This window comes from Oreochromis niloticus, linkage group LG4 (genome assembly GCF_001858045.2).
Source record: "Oreochromis niloticus isolate F11D_XX linkage group LG4, O_niloticus_UMD_NMBU, whole genome shotgun sequence".
Lineage (NCBI taxonomy): Eukaryota > Metazoa > Chordata > Actinopteri > Cichliformes > Cichlidae > Oreochromis > Oreochromis niloticus.
Window position 1 is genome coordinate 16,006,900 of NC_031969.2, and position 20,960 is coordinate 16,027,859.

The 20,960-nt window shown below is 41.0% G+C and overlaps 1 protein-coding gene across 22 annotated transcripts in view; it reads right to left on the bottom strand.

Annotated features, from left to right (window-relative positions):
* Positions 1 to 14,678, bottom strand: part of cacna1aa (calcium channel, voltage-dependent, P/Q type, alpha 1A subunit, a) — a 78,664-nt gene extending 63,986 nt beyond the window's left edge. For 10 of the 22 annotated variants that reach the window (XM_025906920.1, XM_025906916.1, XM_025906913.1 and 7 more), the window contains exon 1: positions 12,631 to 14,677. In XM_025906920.1, the coding sequence (XP_025762705.1) occupies positions 12,631 to 12,962 (332 nt within the window). In that variant the 5' untranslated portion in view covers positions 12,963 to 14,677. Of the gene's footprint in view, positions 1 to 12,630 lie in introns of all 22 variants that reach the window. The other 12 variants (XM_025906925.1, XM_019357958.2, XM_025906924.1 and 9 more) reach the window with 3 other exon arrangements.
* Positions 14,679 to 20,960: the final 6,282 nt, after the last annotated feature.

Here is a 20,960-nt window from a genome sequence, read left to right on the forward strand (position 1 = left end):
TACAAGTCATTATTAACATGTACAGAGGACTTCAGGAGAGAGGTAAAACAGTGTCTACAGCTACTACAACTACTGTAACGCATAGTGGAGGCTCAGTCATGGTTTGGAGCTGCATTCCAACAAGTAGTGCTGCAGATCTTGTCAAAATTAATGGAATTACACCAGGAAAGTATCTCAAAGACACTGCCAATATAGTATAAAGGTGGTTATACCAAATATTGATTTTCACGCTTGTTAGAATTGTACAAACTCTATTTTTGTGTTGTGTACTGTATTTCCATTTATGTTTGTACATGATTTCAATAAATCACTGCACCCATTTCCCATAAAGAAATGAGGCGTGGCTCGAGACTCACAGTATTCCACAGAGGCCTTATGTTTGCTCTCTCCTGCCTCCTCTCTTCCTCTGTAAAACCCTTGCCTATATTTCCTTCCACCTTACTCTGTTAAGCCTCCTCTCTCACACAACTATCCCCGCTTTCAGTCATCTCCCAAATTGTTTTCTCGTCTTCTTCTCTTTTGCTTTCCCTTCTTTTCGCTTAGTTTCTTCCACCGTCTTCCTATCCCTCCTCAGTCCACCTTTGTCTTACTGAGCATGCCCATCAGTCATCCCTATCTGTATCATGCCATCTCCATTCAATATCGAATGAGAGGGAGAGAGAAGGAAAGAGAGATGCTGCGTCAGCATGAGGACACAGACAGCGAGAGCCAGCACAGAAAAAAAAAAGGTTAGGGAGGAGGAAAATATATGGAGAGTTAAAATGAAAGAGAGGGAGAGTAAAAAAAAAAGGAGAGAGAGAGAAAGAGATTGTCCTGTGGGCACAGACATGATTGAAAGGAGTGAGTGGTGGGGAATAAAAGGGAGAGAAGGAGGCAGGGTATATTAGGGGGAGGGAAACAACAACATTGGGGGGGGGCAGAGACTAAGAGGACAGGAATACAGCAAAAGTATAACAAAGGGGTGTGACAGTATTGCAGTATTTCGTGTCTGTATGCCCTTTTGAAACTAGGTTAGTGGCAGAGATCACACTTACTAACACACACATATACTGTACATACACAGATGCACAGTGGCATACAAGACAGCGAAAAATAACTGCCACCAAATGAGCACATGTGCAGATCAGATCATTGTAATTATTTGAAAGCACACACAGTGTTGCTATCACAATACCTAAGCACTCCTGCCCCTCCCTCCACTGATCTAATCTTTTCCATACTGACATTCAAGCACACATGATGATGCTTGGACACACATACACCAACACTAGACGTCACTTCACTACGCTATATTTGTCTGCCAGTGGAGTCCAGACCAGCTGCTACCCTTTAGGAAGGTGCCAGCCTCCCTATTAAGATAAGGAAGTGTGATAGCATGGGCCTGTTTTTTGTTGTGAATTCTGGCATTCATTTTGTGTCTGATAAAGCATGCAATGTTTACAATGTTTGTAAACAAAATATTTCACTGTTCATTGTGGCTTATTTGACTTTTACTCTTAAATACAAAAAAAAAAGAATAAATGAGGGGTACGATGAGCACCTTGCCTCTTTCTCTCAGTATGTGAAAGAGGCCCGTGTTTTAGGTATCCTACATTCACCATTTGTTGTTTGTTTTCTTTCTGACCAACATCCAAAGTAACTTATGAATACCGGTGTTGCAAACATGTATTTGGCTTTCAAAAATATGCCAAAAAGAGTTTGTGTTGTTTTCAAGAAGACAAACAGGAAGCTGTTGAACTGTAACTTAGCAGCCTTTCCTTTTCTCTTTGTCAGTTTATTTATATCCCTCACTTCTTTCCCCTCCGTCCCCTTCTCTCTGTCTCTCTCTCTCTCTCTCTCTGGGTCCTGTTCCATTATGCAGCAGTGGCAGAACAGCTCAAATCATTTCCTCATTTCTTCACTTGCTTATCACTTTTCTCTCAGAAGCACTGATTTGGTCAAATGAATAGGATTAAGCAGTGTGGTTAAAACCGATCTAATTATTTTGATAATCAGCTGCCCTAAAGATAAGAGACACGGCTGAAGTGCTCCGTTTTAGTCCACCATTATGCGATTTCAATAGATTCTTATGAACTGCAGTTAATGTTTCTTTTAGCAATTCAAATCTGGCATTTCAGTTTTGCTTTTAGGAATATTTGGGTAAAAAAACAACAACAAAAAAACAGGTATGGATAAAAGTTTTTTTGGTTTTCTTGGGGTTTTTTTAAAGAATTATCCAGCAATAATAAAAACTAAATGGTCTTTAAATTAGTTTGTGATTTTAAGTAATCCCTTCAGTATCTCCCTCCTTAACTGCAAAGCCTCTTTACATGAGACAATATGCCTCCAGAATTAAAGCAAATTCATGCTGCTGGTCCAACCAGCACCTAAAAAAAAAGGTTTTACATTTTACATTTGACACAGCTTTGATTGCTTTGCCAAACGAATGGGAGTACCCAAAGGCCTGTTTAGCCCTGCTTGGCCTCTCTTACTCTCACTTAGCATTATTCAGTGTGTAAAGGCCTTACAGCCACCCACTCTCCCTCCGTGTTTATTCCATACAGCATATGTTGTGCCCGCATCTCACCCCTGCCACTGCCTCCTCTCCCTCATCACCCACACATAGCCGAGTTGTCACTTTGTACAAGATGCTGACGGTGCTGTGTGTGTATGTGTGTCTGCGCGCTATGTAAAGTGCAGCATTTGACTTTCTTTTCTTCTTTTTCCCTTTTTTTCTTTTACATTATGTTAATGAGAAGTTTGTTTGTGTATCGAATGGTGCTTGCTGATTTAACAGTGAGAACTCACTTGCTTTTCACAACCAAAGCGTGCTTGCGAATGTGCAAGCTTGAGCGTATGCCAGCACGCCCTGCAGGTAGAGTGCAGGTTTCCAGCAGGGTTTGTGTAGTATCAGCTGCTACACGTGACCAAAAAACATGAGCATGAAAAAATCAATCCATCACAGACTCTCTCTCTCTATTTTCTCTCTCTTCACGTATCCGAATCCCAAAAATAGCTCTTCCCCACGTCACTGCACCCCTCCACACATACACACACACACACTCGCAGACATAGACACATTCTCAGAGACACACACCTAACGCAAACACACACACACACTCTTCCGAACTTGCGACTGAATTATTCAGCAGAGCCCGAACGCAGAGCTAAGAGAAAAGGAAATAAGAAAAATCTGAAGGGAAAGGAGACGGGGATGAAAAGTAATAGAGAAAGAAAAAGAGAAACAATTTTATCTGCATACAGTTAACATGGGTAGGCAAACAGATTTGTGACCAACAAGTTTAGGATCATTCATTGACATCCATCCATAAATATTATGATAGAGGATCGTTGTCCAGATTAACAGTTGCTCAACTCTTCATTCTTGTTTTGATTGGGGGGAAAAACCCAAACAAACAAAAAAACAAGATGTCATGAAATTGAAATTAGATAGTGTGGTTTTGTTTTATTTGTACGGCAAAATATGAATCATATACAATTAACTAAAGCACAGGACCAATCTATGCGAAAAGTATTTAGAGTAGAGGCAATCAGCTGATACGCTGTAATAACACAGTGACCAGCACAGCCACAAGCTCTTGACCCCACTGAGCAGTTAAGGAAGTACCTTAACTAATGGGGGGCTGGGGAGGTGTAGCACTCTATTAATGTAGTGGTATCGATCTGGTATATCACTAATTGTGAGGCGCTGATGGAACAGCAGAGTTGGCCTAGGTGCATCTCTGCACATAGTGGGTGACACACAGAGAGAGACTCCAGTCTACACCAGTGAAAGAGCACCAAATCACCATTAATATTGTCCACTTAAAAGATAATGTATTATTTGCAGTCATTGTCATTAGTGTGTGTAAGCATTCTGATATTGTTTTTAGCCCATTGCATATGTTTTAAACAGCTAACATCAACTGTAGGCTCATAAGATAAACTAGCTAACAAGTGATGTGTAGTTTTTGTGAATTGTCTGTGAATTTTAATAAATTTAAAGCACAGCGCTAGTGATACAAAATGCCTGAAGAGGTAAAAAAAATCTAAATCAAAAACATGATGGTGTTTAGCACTGGGGAATATATTAAAACAGCACCCACTGGCACCATATGAGAAATAATGTAGCTTACATGCATCATTTACTCTCTGTGATCTGTCACCCCATTCAGCCTACTTGAAGTAAGGTCATGGTAATCTGGATCTTCTGATTAGTTCTTTTTTGAGTGTGGAATGACTGTACAGCATAGGTCTTTAACAACTTAAAAAAATTGCTTGCACAAGTTTGAATGTATTATCTCTAATCTACACAAGGTCAGACTTATGCACTATATTTGGTTAACTGTCTCGTAGCTACTTGCACTTTGACCAAAGGCTTTTGGTAGCCACCAACAAGCTCCTGGCATAATTCTGGCTGGATACTTGACGTTTATTTTTGGCATAACTGGTAGAGTTTAAATTATTTGGTTTCCTGGCATGGAAACAGCTTTTAGATGTAGTCTATAAATTTTCAATAGAGTTGAGGTTGGGGCTTTGGGAAGTCCATTCCAGATGCTTAATGTCAGCCTGCTTTATCCATTCCAAAACCAAGTTTGATGTTTTTTTGTGCTCATTGTCCTTTTGAAACAACCACTATTGTCCAAGTTTCAACTGTTGATCTGAAGAGAAGTCCAAGAATTTGAAGGTAGTCCTCCTCCCCCATTATTCCATCCACTTTATGCAATGCACTAGTACCACTGGCAGCAAAGCAGTCCCAGAGCATGATGCTGTTACCACCACTGGGTACAGAGTTCTTAGATTTGGAATGTTTCACCTTTATTCCTCCAAACATACCTCTTGTCATTGTGGCCTCCACGTTTGTCTCGGCGGACTAAAGAATTTTCTCTAGAAGACATTTGACTTGTTCATGTGGGTGGCAAGAAATCTCAGTTGAGCTTCAAGGTGCTGATCTTGGAGCAGTGGCTTCTTATTCGGTGGTCACCCTCTCAGTCTGTGGAAATGTAAAACTCACTTCTCTGTGTGTAATCAAACTGGTGTTTCAGCTGTTTCCAGTTCATGGCAAGCTTGATCCGTGGTGGTTCCTGGGCTGCTCTTTAAACAATTTTCTCTCATCTGACTGTGACAGTTTGGGTCTTCTTAAAGACATTGAGAAAGTGGTGCCACAACTTGCGTCCGATTGTTTGAACTGATGATGATGATCTTGAATCTGCAGTTGTTTACTTGTGTAACTCTACAATTCTATGTCATAGATTGTCACTGACTTCCTTGAACTTTCTCATTTATCTTAGTTTTGGACAATCCAGTTAGTGCTCTTAAGCAAATCCCTTTTATGCTCCAAGGAGCAAACTGCCAGTTGTAGTCAATCATGATCACTAATGAGAAGTTAATAGGCCTTGGCTTTGTCAAGTTGAAAGACATCGTAGAAACTTCAGCACCAATTATCAAAAGATTTAAGTGAGTGTATGCATATATTGGAGCCTGTACATATACTTTTGACCCTTTGTGGATTAGAGAAAATCCAAAGTAAATTCAAACTTGTGCACCCATGTTTTAAGTGAGTGAAAATGTGTGCTGCACAATATTGCACCCTGAAAAAAGAACAGTTCAAAAAAAGAAATTAAGTGTTTTGTACAACAATCTTGTTCCAAAAATGACTGTGCTATCTGTTGCCTTCAGCTTGAAAAGAGTAGACAATGGAAAAAGACAGAGAGACCTCACAGAGAACTCAGTGTTCTCTACTTCTATGAAAAACCATTGAATATCTCGTGCCCTGCAGATGATCAATATCAGCAGAGCACACCAGTTTAAACCACTGTATTATAAATATTCCAAAAATATTGATTGATTCATAAAGGTATGAAGAAGGGTATACATGGGCATGAGCAGAACAGGAACAGTAAGAGATAAGTAACCTAAATGAGAATGAAGTTGCAGCTGTCAAAATGTTAACATTTTTAGACTAACATAGCAAAAGGCTCAAGCAGCCAGTTAGGCAAAGGGCACGATGCAGTGGGAGGAACGAGAGGAACAATGATGGTAGGACTGTGAGAAGGAGAAGGAAAGCATGATGGACAGGAATTGAGCAAAAGAGAAGAGTAAAGGTAGTGAAACGTGAGAGGAGATGACAAAACATCACATCCTATTAATCAAAGAGAGTGAGAAAACGAGTAAAAGAGAGACACGAAGGAAAAGAGAGGGAAGGATTGGCATTAGCACTCATTGTGTGCATGTTACTCAACATTTAGGGATGTTGTGGGGACAAAAATGTTCCCACATACCATTTATGGTTAAGACTGGTGTTTTGGTTAAGATAAGGGTAATGTTAGCTTTCGGCACATAGCTGCTCAGTGCAATGCTTGTCTGAGTGACAAAAGCAAGTTTGTGTTGAAGTCCAGGCTGCATTCAAGCAGGCCGTCCCAGAGTGTTTGTCTCTCCAGCACTTTGTGTTAAATGATTTATATGCAGACGGGCAGTTTGGTTGTCTCTCTCCATTGTTTCTCATTAGGCTTACTGACTTCCACCCTCCTTTCTCTGCTTCTGTCTTCCCATTGTCAATCTCTCTGGTGAACCAAATATTTGACTATTTGATTTTCACTTTTGGGATTCACATATAAAATGTTGTATTTGTAAGTATGTGTGGGTGTGATTTAAACTACCTCTTATTGCTGCCAATACACCGTACACGTGTTTGCAGTTCTAAAATAAGGATCCTTTAAAAAGTAACATCTTTAATTACACCCAAAATTAAGTATACTTTCCAAGTCATGTCCCCCCAACCAACCAGCCGACAAGGCAGAGCTAAAAATACTGCTGATTACAACAAAAGTGCAAGAGTCCAAAACAAAGGGTTATTTTGGAGAGCTGAAACAGCGTTTTACCTCATCTTAACACTGTAACCCTCACCTAACACGACAGGTTATGCATAAGACATTTGAAAAACACATTCTTAACAAAGACTTGTTATTTTAGTTTTTTGTTAGCAGCGTGGCTACAATGAGACCTCTATGTGAACCGGAGGACATAAAAGGAAAGAGAGCTAAAGAAAGGAGGGCAGTGTATCATCAGTGAAAAGTGCTCTTTTCAAGCAGCTCCTTATTTTTAGTCTGGCCTGATGTGAAAGACAAACTCTTGGACATAACCACACTGGATATTTTTTTTTTAAAGAAAAAAAAACAACCCATATGAGAAGCACATCTGTATCAAATGACAGAAAGAGAAACAAATAGGCAGCAAAGAGATGGCTGTCCAGTATCTACAAAATTAAGTCGGTGTTTTTAGCTATCAGCTAACAGTAGCAGTCTGGAGGAAAGCTAGTAAAGAGTTATGATTCTGCAATGATTATCAACTTGCAAAATGTTCACATTCACAAAGAAAGTGTTTTGCAGCTACTAAAAATGCCCATCCAGGAATCCAAATTAAGTTTTTATTATTATTATTCAATCGACTTAATAAATCACATTTTTGAGATAATTACCTGACAGTTTAAAATTATAACCCCAAATTTTGACTCTTGAATGACAAAAAATAACTTTGTTTTTTCTTTGCGGAAAAAAGCTCCATATTCCCTGGACCACATTGACACTGTATAAACAGTAAGTACAAGTTCCTGCTATTCTCTGTATGTCTGAGTGCAGAACTCAGACAGACACTCCTGAAAAATCCCAGTGGGTCTCCCGAAAGGCAATTAATAAAATATCATACCAAACAGTATATGTCAGCAAATGTAGGAAACTTCAATCATTTGTGCAACGATCCAAGAGATTTTACAAAATGCCCAGTGCTGTTTCTTATTAGTTTTGTACCACTTATTTGATGAATGCAGCCCATCCTTTTTTGGGGGGATGGATTATGTTCTTGATAAGTCATATGTGTTACTTCTTATGTGTTCCTTTGTGATTTGTGCGGAGAAAAGAATTATCAACCTCTGTCGTTAAAGAAACACAAAAGACAATAAAGCTAATTGAATTTGACTAAAATTTGAATGAATTAAGTGTTCTGCAAAACAAAACCAACGGTGCAACTATCTCATACTCAATTATTATGGTCTCCAGTTCCAGAGCATTATCCATGTCTAGGATCAAATATAAAACTAAAATATGATTAAAAAATGCCCTTTAGTGTACTGGCATGAACACACAGCAAAAGCACACCAGTACCTTACAGCATATACAGGCCCTGAAAAACTTAATTGTTTCTATTAATACTATTCAAAATCTGGTAAATGCATTTGTATATAAATAAAGCTTTTGGATGTTGTATATTTCACCATTTGTGCAGGGAAATTAAGGAGCCATCATTAGAAAAAACATAATGATGAACATAAGCACGACTGATGATGGCACCTACAACGTATGCAGAATGTTTGCATTACTCACTTCTGCATCTTCAATGGTACTGGATGCCCGGGCAACGTGTCAGGTTACAGAGTTCTGAATACTGAGTTTTGCACATTATATATAGCAACAAAATATTAAGAAACCACCAGAAATTCTTAAATATGCCTCACGCCCACATTAAGATTAATAAAAGGCATAATTTGTGTTCCGTTTCATGAGTGCAGTGTTGCTGTAGATAGAATATACTGCATATAGACTTCTCTATTTACAAAAAAAAACAACAAAAAAACAATTGACGGTGGTGATGCAATGGCACCATATGGTGTACATGCAGTGTCTACTTGTAAAGCTGCGTCAGTGTGTATATGTATTTGTCGGCACATGTTAAAAAATTAGTGTGTAATGCATAGGTGTAGATTACCTAAGCTGACCCAGCACGACACATTACTTAAACAGAAAAAACTGAATTACATGAAAATGCATTTGCAGGGTCTACAGAATCTCATTGGGCGACACCTGACACCCTTGGACAAGGTCATTCCTATTAGATGACCCTTTTAGTTTCAGCTTCCCTCTGCTATATGCTATAACATGCATTGTGCAGTAATTTCAGGTACAGACATTATTGCGACAGAATAACTCGTAATACCTGTTCAAATACAGGATTGTTTATTGATGAATACGACTAAAATGTAACTTAATTACTAACTTAATTACTATTGTATCGCCTCTGTCAGTGCGCCCCAGGGTGGCTGTGGCTACAACGTAGCTTGCCATCACCAGTGTGTGAATGTGTGTGCGAATGGGTGAATGACTGGATATGTAAAGCGCTTTGGGGTCCTTAGGGACTAGAAAAGCACTATATAAATACAGGCCATTTACCATTTTTACCATTTTGTTTCAGCTCTTAACTGTTATGACACAACAGAAACAGCCTCCACAAGATAACATTTAAGTCTTTGACACTGAATTGTTGCCAGCTCAGTTTTAATGGTTACCTTTGTTAAGGTATCAACTTTTTATGCTAACTTTTTATGCTAACTAGCATTACTCACTTCTAGCTAGCTGACTCACTGTGACTGCACACATTACCTCGTTAAAACTGCAGACATTGTGCTGCTAAAGATACTCAATGATACCAATTATTTTCAAAAATGGTTATAAGCATGTGTATGATGTCATCATCTCCTAAAAGTCTAAGCAAAGTGTGTGTGGGGTTTGCCATTACTATTCTGGTGGAATTAACTATTCACTGTTAAGTAGCTCACACTTTCCTATCAAAATATAACCCACAGCAGTCATTTAATTAGCAACAAAAGAGTTCCTGTGTCCTGTGACTTCTCTGTTCCAACATTTGCCCAGTGGTAGTTTCAATAACCAACCTATGGACTGAAGTCTGAAGCTCTGAAAGATGACACATGTTTATATAAATTTAGTAGAAAGAATTTTGTCGCTTGTGATTTGTTTTTTTGATAGTAATTGATATTATTTCTAAAATATAGTTAATGCTAAGATGTATATCTCTAAATGCATTTATTGTTTAGAAAATTAGTTTAATTTATAGATGGGTGACGAATTAAAGGGAAATTGTAGAACAGTGAGGGGATCTGGTAAGACTGGTATGTTACGGGAGGCTTTTTCTGGCTTGTTTGAGACCTCCCTTAGAGGGAGAGATCACTGCAAATCACTCTGAAGTTGTGAGTGATCACCGTTGTCCTGGGATGAAATATTTCTATCCTGTTGGGCGTGATCTCTTCCAGGATGACAATGCCCCTATCCATAGGGTCTGTGAGGGGTCATTGAATGTATTACTATAAAAATGATGTGAATCATATGCTATGACCTTCACACTTCACATATTTCAAATTGAACACTTACGGAACGACATATCGGATATCCCTCTCTTTAACATATCATCAAAGCACCAATTATCTTTCAGGTAAATATTGTTGTGACTAAAGGAAAAAAGCTAGGATTAAATTGCATCTGAGCACTACTGCTAAACTATTCACAGTTTTTTTTAATAAAAAGGAAAAGACACAGTACTGAGACTGTACCCCATGATGCTATTTCTATTTAAATGACCAAATATTGGCCTAGTGTATGTAAATGTGCACGTGAGAGAACAGTTATTTATGTGGCACTCCCAAGGGCTCAGTTCACAACTAAATAAAGCCACAGGTCACGGTCACCTGTTAGTGAGTCCACTGAGACTCATACGTCTGGGGAATCAAAAAGCTGTTTCAGTCTGCACTCTGAAAAACACCAGTCAGTTAAATCTACCAAATAACTCAGCATGCAGTTAATTCTACTACTGTTAATTTATGGAAGCTGTGGCACAAACCTTACACTGGGTGGTGGTTTTGCATGTGACATCATCAGGTCCCTCAATCCTTTCCCTTTTTTAAAAGAAAATGCTAGCTTTTTGTTAAAAACTCAAATATAATTTAAAAATCAAAATAACAAGAAAAATGCACAAAGTAAAATGAAAAATAATCACACAAGACACAAAATGTGAACAAAGACATGCAAAATGACTTCAAAATAGTTTCAAAGAGATCCAACGTGACCACAAAGGAATGCAAAACAACTACAGAGGGAGGCAAAAACTTCAACCATGGCACACAGAATTACATAAAACTGAGAAAAATCAGCTTCTATCATCAGCTTTACAGCTATTTACATAATTAGGATAGGGGTGCCCTCATGGCCTAAGAGCGTTGGCATTAACAATGAACTGCTGTGTACCTGGATTTGCATGTGACAGTGAAAACCACTCTTCTCATTTGGTCTATCTCTACAGTCTGCTACACAGTCTGAATAATGTGAATAATGCCCAGCCATAAGCATTCCTGTCTTCATTAGCATTATCTTTACCAGGCTATGCAGGCACTACCAAATATGCTCAGGAGAAAAAAATCAAAACAAACTGAAAAGAAACTATATTTTATTTCATAATGTGAAGCTATCTGGTAACGGATACGAGACTTTGTAAAGTGACTGACTTCTTCAGATAATTTGCTATATAGGAAAAGCACAAGGGGTTGCTAATAAAAGCAATTCATGCTTTCAGTAAGCAAGTTTACTGTATGTTTAACTGTTGATTTGGTGGTAATGTATAAATACATGCATAACCTCAAAATCCCTGCACACTCTTGTGTTTGCTCAGCAACACATCTGTCATTTAGTCACTAAGACATGATTCAGAGGCGCTCTAAGTATCTCTGCACTGGAACAACCCAATTAGTGTGTGTAGTTATGTCATGGCTCAAGCATCAGCATAGATCAATATAATCATTACTCCAATTTTCCCTCTTGTCATTAACAGTTGCACTGAAACTCACTTCCACATTTGCATGCATTCATGCCTGCATACACAAATCCTGGAAATGAAAATACCGAAATCACTTTTCATTTTCTCTCCCTAGGAAACCTGCTGGTTTCAGAAATGTGAAAATGCAGGGGCTTGCTGGAAATGCAACACTGTCACACTTATTGGTTGGAGTAGGCCTACACACGCACACACGCACGCACACAGTGTGAAATGATGACACATTCATTCAGTGACACCTGCATCTTCTGTGATTAAGATGAGCATCCAAAAAATTTGCAGGTTTCTATATTCACACTGGCATACTTGACTTGTTACCCCACCCCTCCCTCTCTCTCTCTCTCTCTCTCTCTCTCTCTCTGCCTCACACACACATACACACACATCATATAGAACACCTGCATCGTGCTGATATGGGAGCTTCTGTGCATCGCCACAAGAAGACACATACACACACATTTAACTAATCTAAATTCCGTTTCTCTCTTTTGGTTCCCCCACCACCTCTCCTCCTCCCTCCTGTTTCTGTATACCCTGGCTGGGCATTGTGACTATACTGCACATGCTGACATCAGCAACCAGATGCGCCCCCTATACCTCCACCACAAACTCACCACACACACACACAACACTTAGGAAGCGTATATCAAACAAGTCTCGCGGGATTGCGATGTGAAATTGCAAACAAATGTGATTAATGGTGATCAGAATGGTCCACTGTTACAGAACCACCCTCGTTAATTGACTATTAATTAAACACCCAGCAACTCCTCTGTCACCTACTGTAGCCTATACCTCATTCGTGACTTGCACTGATGGATCTGCTTGTTACACCTTTGATACTGGGACATAACCTAAAGTCTGCAGCTCATTGAATGGGGAAAAAAGTGAAACATTATTAAAACAGCTGTCTGCACACAGGCCTACCTGTAGGCAAGGCCTATAAAGGCGTTTACTCACTGCACACATGGTAAAGGATATGGCCATTCGGTGATCTTTTTGGCGTATTTTCTCACGAAGTTGTCCTCGCTGAAAATGAACAGCGAACGGTTGACAGTGAAGCAGTTCTGGCGTACGGGGATGGGGTTATACAGTGCCATTGTCCGGGCTCTTTGCGCCATAGACTGCTTGTACATTCTCTGGGCCCCGGGCCCTCCAGGTGGGCCGTGGCCATGCCCGTGGCCATGCCCATGACCGTGTCCGTGGCCGTGTCCATGGGGTCCTCCTTGCCTGCTACCACCCCGGCCTCCCGGGCCTCCTCCGCCAGGCCCTCCGCCATACCTGGCTGGTACCTCGTCTCCGAACCGCGCCATTCTCTGGACACCAAAAGCCAATCTTCACGAAGCAGCGGAGAAGGAGACCAATGCTCAGCTGTGCAACCACACAACATTACATCCCATCTGGATCAGAACGTCTCATATGCACAACGGGTTGTCTTGTAAGCTTATGCTGAACACCTGCACCCGGCGAGCAGTTTTGCAGCTCTTGGTTTTAGCAGACGAGGACGCCCATGTACTGTCTCCTTTTCTGTGCGTCTCTGCCAACGGCCAATTGTGGGTGTGAGGAAATTAAATGTGTGGTCGGTTGGCTGACTGGTTGCACTGTAGGGTAGTGCTTTGGGGTTTCTCAGTCTTTGTCCACTCTTATGTCCATATAAAGCAGGGTTCGCCCCCAACATGAAATCATGGTGAGACTGTAGCGAGTTAACATGAATGTTTCATGTTGCCTACGGTACATGCCAGCCTCAGAGCGCACCCGAGCTTCCTGCACCTTTCTGGACGTTTCATGTCTTTGCTCTGACAACGTTAATGCACCCAGTATAACACAGGCCTTGATAAATAAGATTGTTAAAATAAAAATAAATAAATAAATAATAAAACAGCTTACAGCTATCCACGACAGTCACTGGCGTTCAGCTCGGCATTTTGGAAACAGTCGCGTTTCCACAGACTTAAAGGCATTGAAATGGAAAAGCTACTATTATTTATTTATTTCTGAAACATCCGCAATGTTTGGTACAGTGTGTGGTAATAACGTGGCTCCAGCCACCTTACAGTTGTTTTACCAGTACGCTCCGACAAACCTTTGGACCGGAAAAATTGTGACATTTGCTATTCACGAGCCTTATTTCAGAATGTGAAATTTCAGAAGGCAGAAAGGAGACAGAACAAATACCGTTTTTCCGTGAATCATCGGTGTCAATGCTGTCTTACTCCGTAGCTTAGGTGGAATAATTTTCTCAAACGATTTCAGTAGCACCCATCATCTTCTATCCCTCACCTGCGTGGCCATCCAGAAGCCGAGCAAGGGACACGCGAGCGACGGCGTCAAAGACAAGGGTAAGACGGTCGCTTCTCTGCGGCTTTACACCCTCTCATGATCTTGGTTTGGCCATTCTAGGTGTAGCAGTACGAAAGTCCATCACCATTCCCGCCTTTAAAGAAAAAAGTCTACCTTCGTCCGCACTGATGAGCTCAAATGTCCTGGCAGAGCGTCCTTCGTACCCCCCTCTCTCTCTCTCTCTCTCTCTCTCTCTCTCTCTCATTGGAGTAGTCCGTTCCTCACGGCCTCTTCTCTTCTCTGCTCGTCCGGCAGCCCCCAAGGGGAGGGAGAGAGGGACGAACGGACAGGATGGATCGATGGATCGGTGAATGGATGGTGACAGGATGAAAGGGAGGGGACTGACTGTTTCCCTGGGATTCGGGCCCGAGTCTGTCTATAAATGAAATAAATCGCTCCTCGCGGTGTCTCTCAGCTTGTGTGAACTAGAATGGGAGTCTGCTCAGTTCTGCAGCCAGAGCACATGACGCACGCAGCGCGTCCAACTTCCAGACCTGTGTCAGGGATGGAGGCATCGCCTACCCGCCCGTTTCTTTTAAGGTGATTCGGGCTACACAGCCCTGCCCGGCTGAACTGAAACGCAAATATCCCGCTGATATCAAACCGAGGCGGACACTCTCTTCTTCAAAAGAAGTATTGTAGGGTGTTTTTATTAAGAGCGTGTGTGCGTCGGAGGGGAACTGTGCGCGCGCAAATGTACGTATGGCGACGGGGTGGAGAGGTGTGGGGGGTTGGGAAGGCTGGGGGGGGGGGGCATTATGCAGCTCCTGCAAAGATACAGCTGCAACCCAAGCTGACAATGACTGCGCGCACACGGGCTCGTGAGTAGAGGCGCGTCAGTGTGTGCACGCGCGATCCTGCGTGTGTTTGTTAGGGAAGGTGGGGTGTGTGTGTGTGTGTGTGTGTGTGTGTGTGCGGGGTGTGGTGGGGGGCAGGCTATTCTTAGCAACAGACATTTGGAAATTAATGGACGAAGAGAGCACTCCTCCCTCCCTCCCTTCCTCCCCGAAACTGAGTCTAGGATCTTCTTTCCTGCCTTCATCGCTCCCTCACTCTCCACTCTCCTCTCCTCTCCTCTCCTCGAGGCTTTTATCATCGCTCCACCAAAAACACTGGTGCCTGCTGAAGGTGTGACCATATGGTCTGCGCTAAAGCCCAAGCAAAACAGCAAATATTTTCAGTGACAACACAGAGGGGAGACAGGGGAGGTGGATGGATGGCGCCGAGAGATGATGTGATGTATTTCACAGTGACAACATTTCTGCACACACCACCATTCCACCTTAAAGCATTTCTTTCTTTTTTCCTTTTTTTTCTTTCTTTCTTTCTTTTTTTTTTTTTTTACCTAAAACACATCGTTTTGAAAGCAAACCTCCAAGTGGACACGGGAGAACAGCGGCAAAGAGCTGTTGTCATATTTAATCACCCAATATACACCTTCAGCAAAGTGCTGGTGCCACATTATATTAAGCCCCTAAGAAGAAGAGAGAAAGCCCAAAGCCTGGTCCAGGACAACATCCCCTCGTATGTGAGCTAATTGATTGACTCCACAAATAGCCGTGTCAGTGAATGGGAAATGATCGCGTATATAGAGATTTAAGGGTGCCTGACAAATCCAACAAACCGAATCAGCAGAGGCGTGCGGCACGTGTGAAAGCCAGTCGATACCTTGCCACCTTAAACGCCTATCGAATATGTCAGAAGGGGATCGTTTTGCTCTGTGTGCACTTAAGCAAAGAATTCGGCCATGAGAGATACTGACCCCTCCTCAAGGGCATGCAAGAATACAAAATTTAAATGCTGATCAGATATACTGGTAGATACATTTTCTTTTTTACTGTTCTTTTGTTTTGTTGGTATTTTATTTTGATACAACTTTGGAAATATTGTTTTCAATACAATTTCAATTCGACTAAGAAAAACGTGATGACTGCTAACCTTGGCATCACTTCAGGACAATGGACAGCACCACAATTCAGCACCGTGGAGAACACCGTGAAATCAGAAATAAAGCCCTAGTGCTACAAACCTGCACGACTGCGCTAGTTCATTGTACGGCTGACTCACAGGGAGATGTCACTTCAGCCAACATGGTTCATGTTTGTGTGTGTATGTGCAAATTGCAATCCATTACCTTCATTTATTTAGTAACAATCCATTACATACCCTTTTTCTAGCAATTGAAGCTGCTTCAGGCTATTTTTCTTCCTTACACCTTAGTCTTAGTGATTATACTCAGCTAACCGCAGTTCAGCGTAATCTTCAATTAACTTCTTGGGGGGTTTTTTGTTGCTTTGTTTGCTTGTTTCTACCATTTTCTTTCCTGCAATCTCACTGTCTGTTGCAGTATCCTTCTGTAGGGGAGGTATTTGCTTAGGCTAAAGATGAGGTTATTCATGATAGTTATGATTGGGAGTAAAGTGATTTTCACAAATACACAAAGATAAAGATCCGTGTGAAACAGCTTTTCGGGACCTTTGTTGTATCATGAAGGAAGTCCCAAAACCATTATCATAACAAACTTCCGAATTTATAATTTCTCAAATTTTACTATTTAATTTTTCTAGAATTAGGCCATTTATGACCTCAAATACATACAGGTTCATATTTTTGCTTAAAATATATGTATGTAGTATAGGAGAGTGACAGTTACAAAGGAAAAAATCATGTTGTAATTCTGTATTTTGCATCTATTTTTAATAATTATTAGATCTAGTGTATTTTAAAGAAAAGACAAACAAATCATCTTTGGATTATTTTAAAAGAAACCACCTAAAATGATACAGCAAAGTTTTTCTTTTTTTAGCGCCAAACACTCCAGTATCCATGTGCAGGGGCACTGAGTTGTGGGCTTTCTTGCAGTCACTCTGGGCAGTGCCCAAGTTGGTCTGCCTGGATACTGCCTTAGAGTCTTGTGTACTGCTCTGTCAACCAGGAGCTGGTGCTTTGGCCCTTTGGTGTTACTTGCAATGCCCTTCTGAGCTGTGCTCATGTATTACTCATGTGCCTACTCAGCTTGGTTGCTACGATGCCTGAGAAGAGCTTCGATGTAGTGGAGAGGTTGGTAATGGCCAAGTAGTTGTCGGGATCCTTCATGATCAGGACTGTTCTGCTCTGTGTGGATGAGAACCTGCTGTTAGTAGACCATATATTTGTACTCAGTGATCATGGAGATCTGTTAGCTTCTTCAGCCAGTAGGTACGGATCATGTCAGGTCCTTTCTTTATTCTGGAGACTTGTTGTCGGAGGTTGCTGTGGTCCGCTCTTAGGGGCGCCAACCACCTGGTGTGTGACACCTCCTTCTCACAGATGTTTTTCCAGTATTTGTCATTTTCAGCTCTTGTTGGGTCTGCCTTGGTGCTATTCTCCCCTTTTACCTGAGAGCACACCCTCAATGGATTTTTGGAGAGCATTTATTCTCTTGGCCTCTGCTTGTCTGGTATATCTCTTCAGTCTAGTGCCCAGAGCTATGCCTCAGCCTCTGCTATGAACATCTTGTTGTACTTTTTTTTCATCCTGGACCTGTCTGTCATGATGTCCTTCTGCACCTCACTTAATTGACTAACATCCTCCAGCACATGTTCTTCATGCTGAGCTTCCTCTATCTGAATCCTTGATCTCATTGGGTCAGCTGACTTAGTAGCATTCCATCAATTCAATGTTCTCAGTTCTTGTACATATGTGCCCACTTCTCATCAGTATGTCCCGGTTTCTCAACACCTAACACCCTGTTAAGCCAGGCAATGTCCCTTAAGTACCCCTTGCCCAAGGTAGGCTGGGGTAGCATGCAGGGCCTAGCCTGGGGATCCTAAGTGAATGAATCCCTGATTCAAAACCACAAACCTATTGTTCTAAATAAACATGAGAAAGTGAGTTTGGCAAAGACGTTATGCCTTATATCTTGTGACAAAAGGCAGAGTTGGGATTAGTCAACACAATGATGTATTCATTATTCATTATTAACATAATAAGATAATTATACTCTGTGTCGGCTGTTATGTTTCCTTCTTGTGAGTTATGTCCGTTAGCATTTGAAACATTGTCTTTCCAAAACTTCTAGATTGTTATGTGTTGTGTGTGTTTGTTCATAAATGTGTGTGTTTACACTTGTGTGTGTTGATCTGTGAAATTATCTATTGCTGTTCAGTGCCAGAGGCTTTGAGGAGCAGCATCCTTCTGTCCAAACCTGTTATTCCACACAGCCGGCATAGGAAGCACTGCGGAGCAACAACTCCAAGGCCACCCATGCTCAAAGCATTGTTACCTCACCAGAGCACATGAACCGTCTCTATAAAAAAAGATTGCGGTAAATGATAAACAGGCTGTATTTATTGTGATTTTACTTCTACGACTGAAACCACACGTTTTTCAGTAATAATTAATTTCATAAGAAGGTGCAATGGTAAAGATGCTGACTTTGTTCATGTCTGTCAGTGGGGCATTGTTTTTGAATCCATCCTGTATACTTTTCCTGTTAACTGTTTGTAATTGTCAGTGCAGTATGCTGACTGCTTTTTCAGAACTCCAGGTAGTGTTTTAAATTCAGTTTAGGGTCAAAAATCTGTGCAAAAGTCTCAACATATGCCCCGTTTTTTAAATTTAAATTTTTTTAAATGAGGCCACACAAACACACTCCTTACTGCTCTCATAATTTGTTCCTATTTCTTCATGATTATTTTTAATGATAGCACTGTTGGACAGGCATAAAATATGCTAAGAGCTATGAGCTGAAAAATTCCCATAGCTTGGTATAATATGGAGTGTGTTCTTAAGAAATTTGAGAAAATTGTACAAATGGAGGAAAAAAGAAGTAGCAGTCCTAAAAAACTACAACAGGCGAAAAGTGTATGAAAGTCGTGTCCTTAGGAAATTGGGGGAAAAATCAGTAAAGATTGACACAGACCTGACATATCTGACCCTTCAGCTGGTCCAGTTTATCTACAGTTCAAGCTCCTTCAGGAATTGTCTCTTTTGGAAGAATGGCTGTCAAAAGGCCATTTTTAGGAAAGGGAAAAAAATTCTGCAGTATGCCAGATTACACAAGAACTAGACTGATAACCAGTGATAACAGGTTTTATAAAGGGATTCATCCAAATTTGAATATTTGGTACAAATCATTGTTCATCTTTGGACGAGGCCAGAAGAAAATTGCAGCAGTGAGTGTCTACAGCCTCCTCTGTAAACCCGAGTGGAGGCTCTGTCATGGTTTGGGGCTGCTTTAGGATCTTGTGAAAACTGATGGAAATATCAGCTTTTGATCCACCATGCATTACTAAGGCATCTGATTGGCCAAGGCTTCATTTTTCAGCATGGCAATGATACCAAACACACTGCAAATGAAGTAAATGGATACTTGGGTAAAGCACACATCTTTATGAGTCTTTTTAATGATAGCACTGTCTTTAGAATTACAGAAACAATGTTTTTGCCTGTTATACTTTATTTTCATGTATGTTTGTGCATATACAAATTGCAAGAACATGAGAGGTGTTTCCTGAATTTTGCACAGCACTGTAGAATATACACAAATACAGACAACATAGACGTCTTTGAAAAGAAAAGAATGATTCTGCACAACTGGCTAGAGAACCGAATTAAGTTTTAATGACTTTAGTCAAAGAGGGATGATGAATAATCAGGACAGAATTATTCGTCAACCTGTTAAAAAATGATGGAATCATGGGTGTAAATGCAACACACACAAAAACTAGTCTATCCCATCCGTAGAGATTGAACATGTCCGAATAGTTCTCTGTTGTTTTTCTTCCTCTGTCAGATGTTCAAATAGCGGGTAGCTGTGAGGCTGCAGCTCAGAGGCGAGGGCCTAAAAAGGAGTGTCGTGACTCAATGATTCATAAGACTGAATAATTCAATCGCTGGATGCATGTAGAGCACTCCGCCCCTGCTGAACCCGGCACTCCACAGACCAGTCGCAGATTTTCATGTAAACCTCTGCAACACTGGCTCACATTATACACAGCAAACAAAAATGACAGATTGCTCTAAGGGTCAAAAGTCTTATTTTCCTGTTGCATCATCATCTTCACATAACCTGAATTCTGAGGTACGTGAGGACTCAGGTGTTCAGCCTCAGAAAACTGGGGGGGGAGTTGAAACCTTTAAAGCATAATTAACTCATTTATTAAAAGAGTAGAGGAAATGAACAACAGCACATACTGCAGTGGAGAGATGGCAGCCAGTTCTTCACTGGTTTTTGGTAATCCTTCAGACAAGAAGCATGGAGAGCATGTGGGAAGCCATATGTCCCCACACAATAATGCACACACACCAAAACGAGAACTCAGGGGCAAAGCAGGAGGTGGGGAGCCCCTCGACTTTTCTGTGCTCTCTTCAAATAAAACTATCCTAATGTAACAGTACCTCAAAACACAAACACAAAAACTGCCCTGTAATGTTCTGACTTTCTCATGTTCTTGTTCTTATTTTGTAGTAATATCAGGCAAGTTATTCAAAGTATCATACAAAATGGCCACCCCCGAGTATTTTTCTGGTGACTTTCATTTTAATTGCCTGATTCAACAGAAGGCATAGTGATGCCTCCAGGAAAATCTGACCCATGATAATTCAGTGAATCACAGAGCCTTTAAATGAGTCCACCAACTGGGAATTGAAATATGAACCCACTCTTCATAACGCTTGTCATGGCTGGATGAATGTAATGCTGGGGGCAGCAACATGGCATCCAACAACGAAGTGGGAATCACATCAGTTGTATGAGGAGGAGGTATGTGTGTTATTGTGGATGTTCACTGACTGAGACCAATACTATAGGCTCACAGAAGGAGCACAAATTAACCTTGTTATTGAGGGGATTCATGTGGATGTTTGGAATCACGTGCACACATATCTGTCTCTGTAGGTGGAAGGATGGTGGACTAACGTTTATCAGTGCTAGAAGAAGCACGCATTTTACATTTTTAAACATCCAGAATTATTAAGGTAGTTATAAG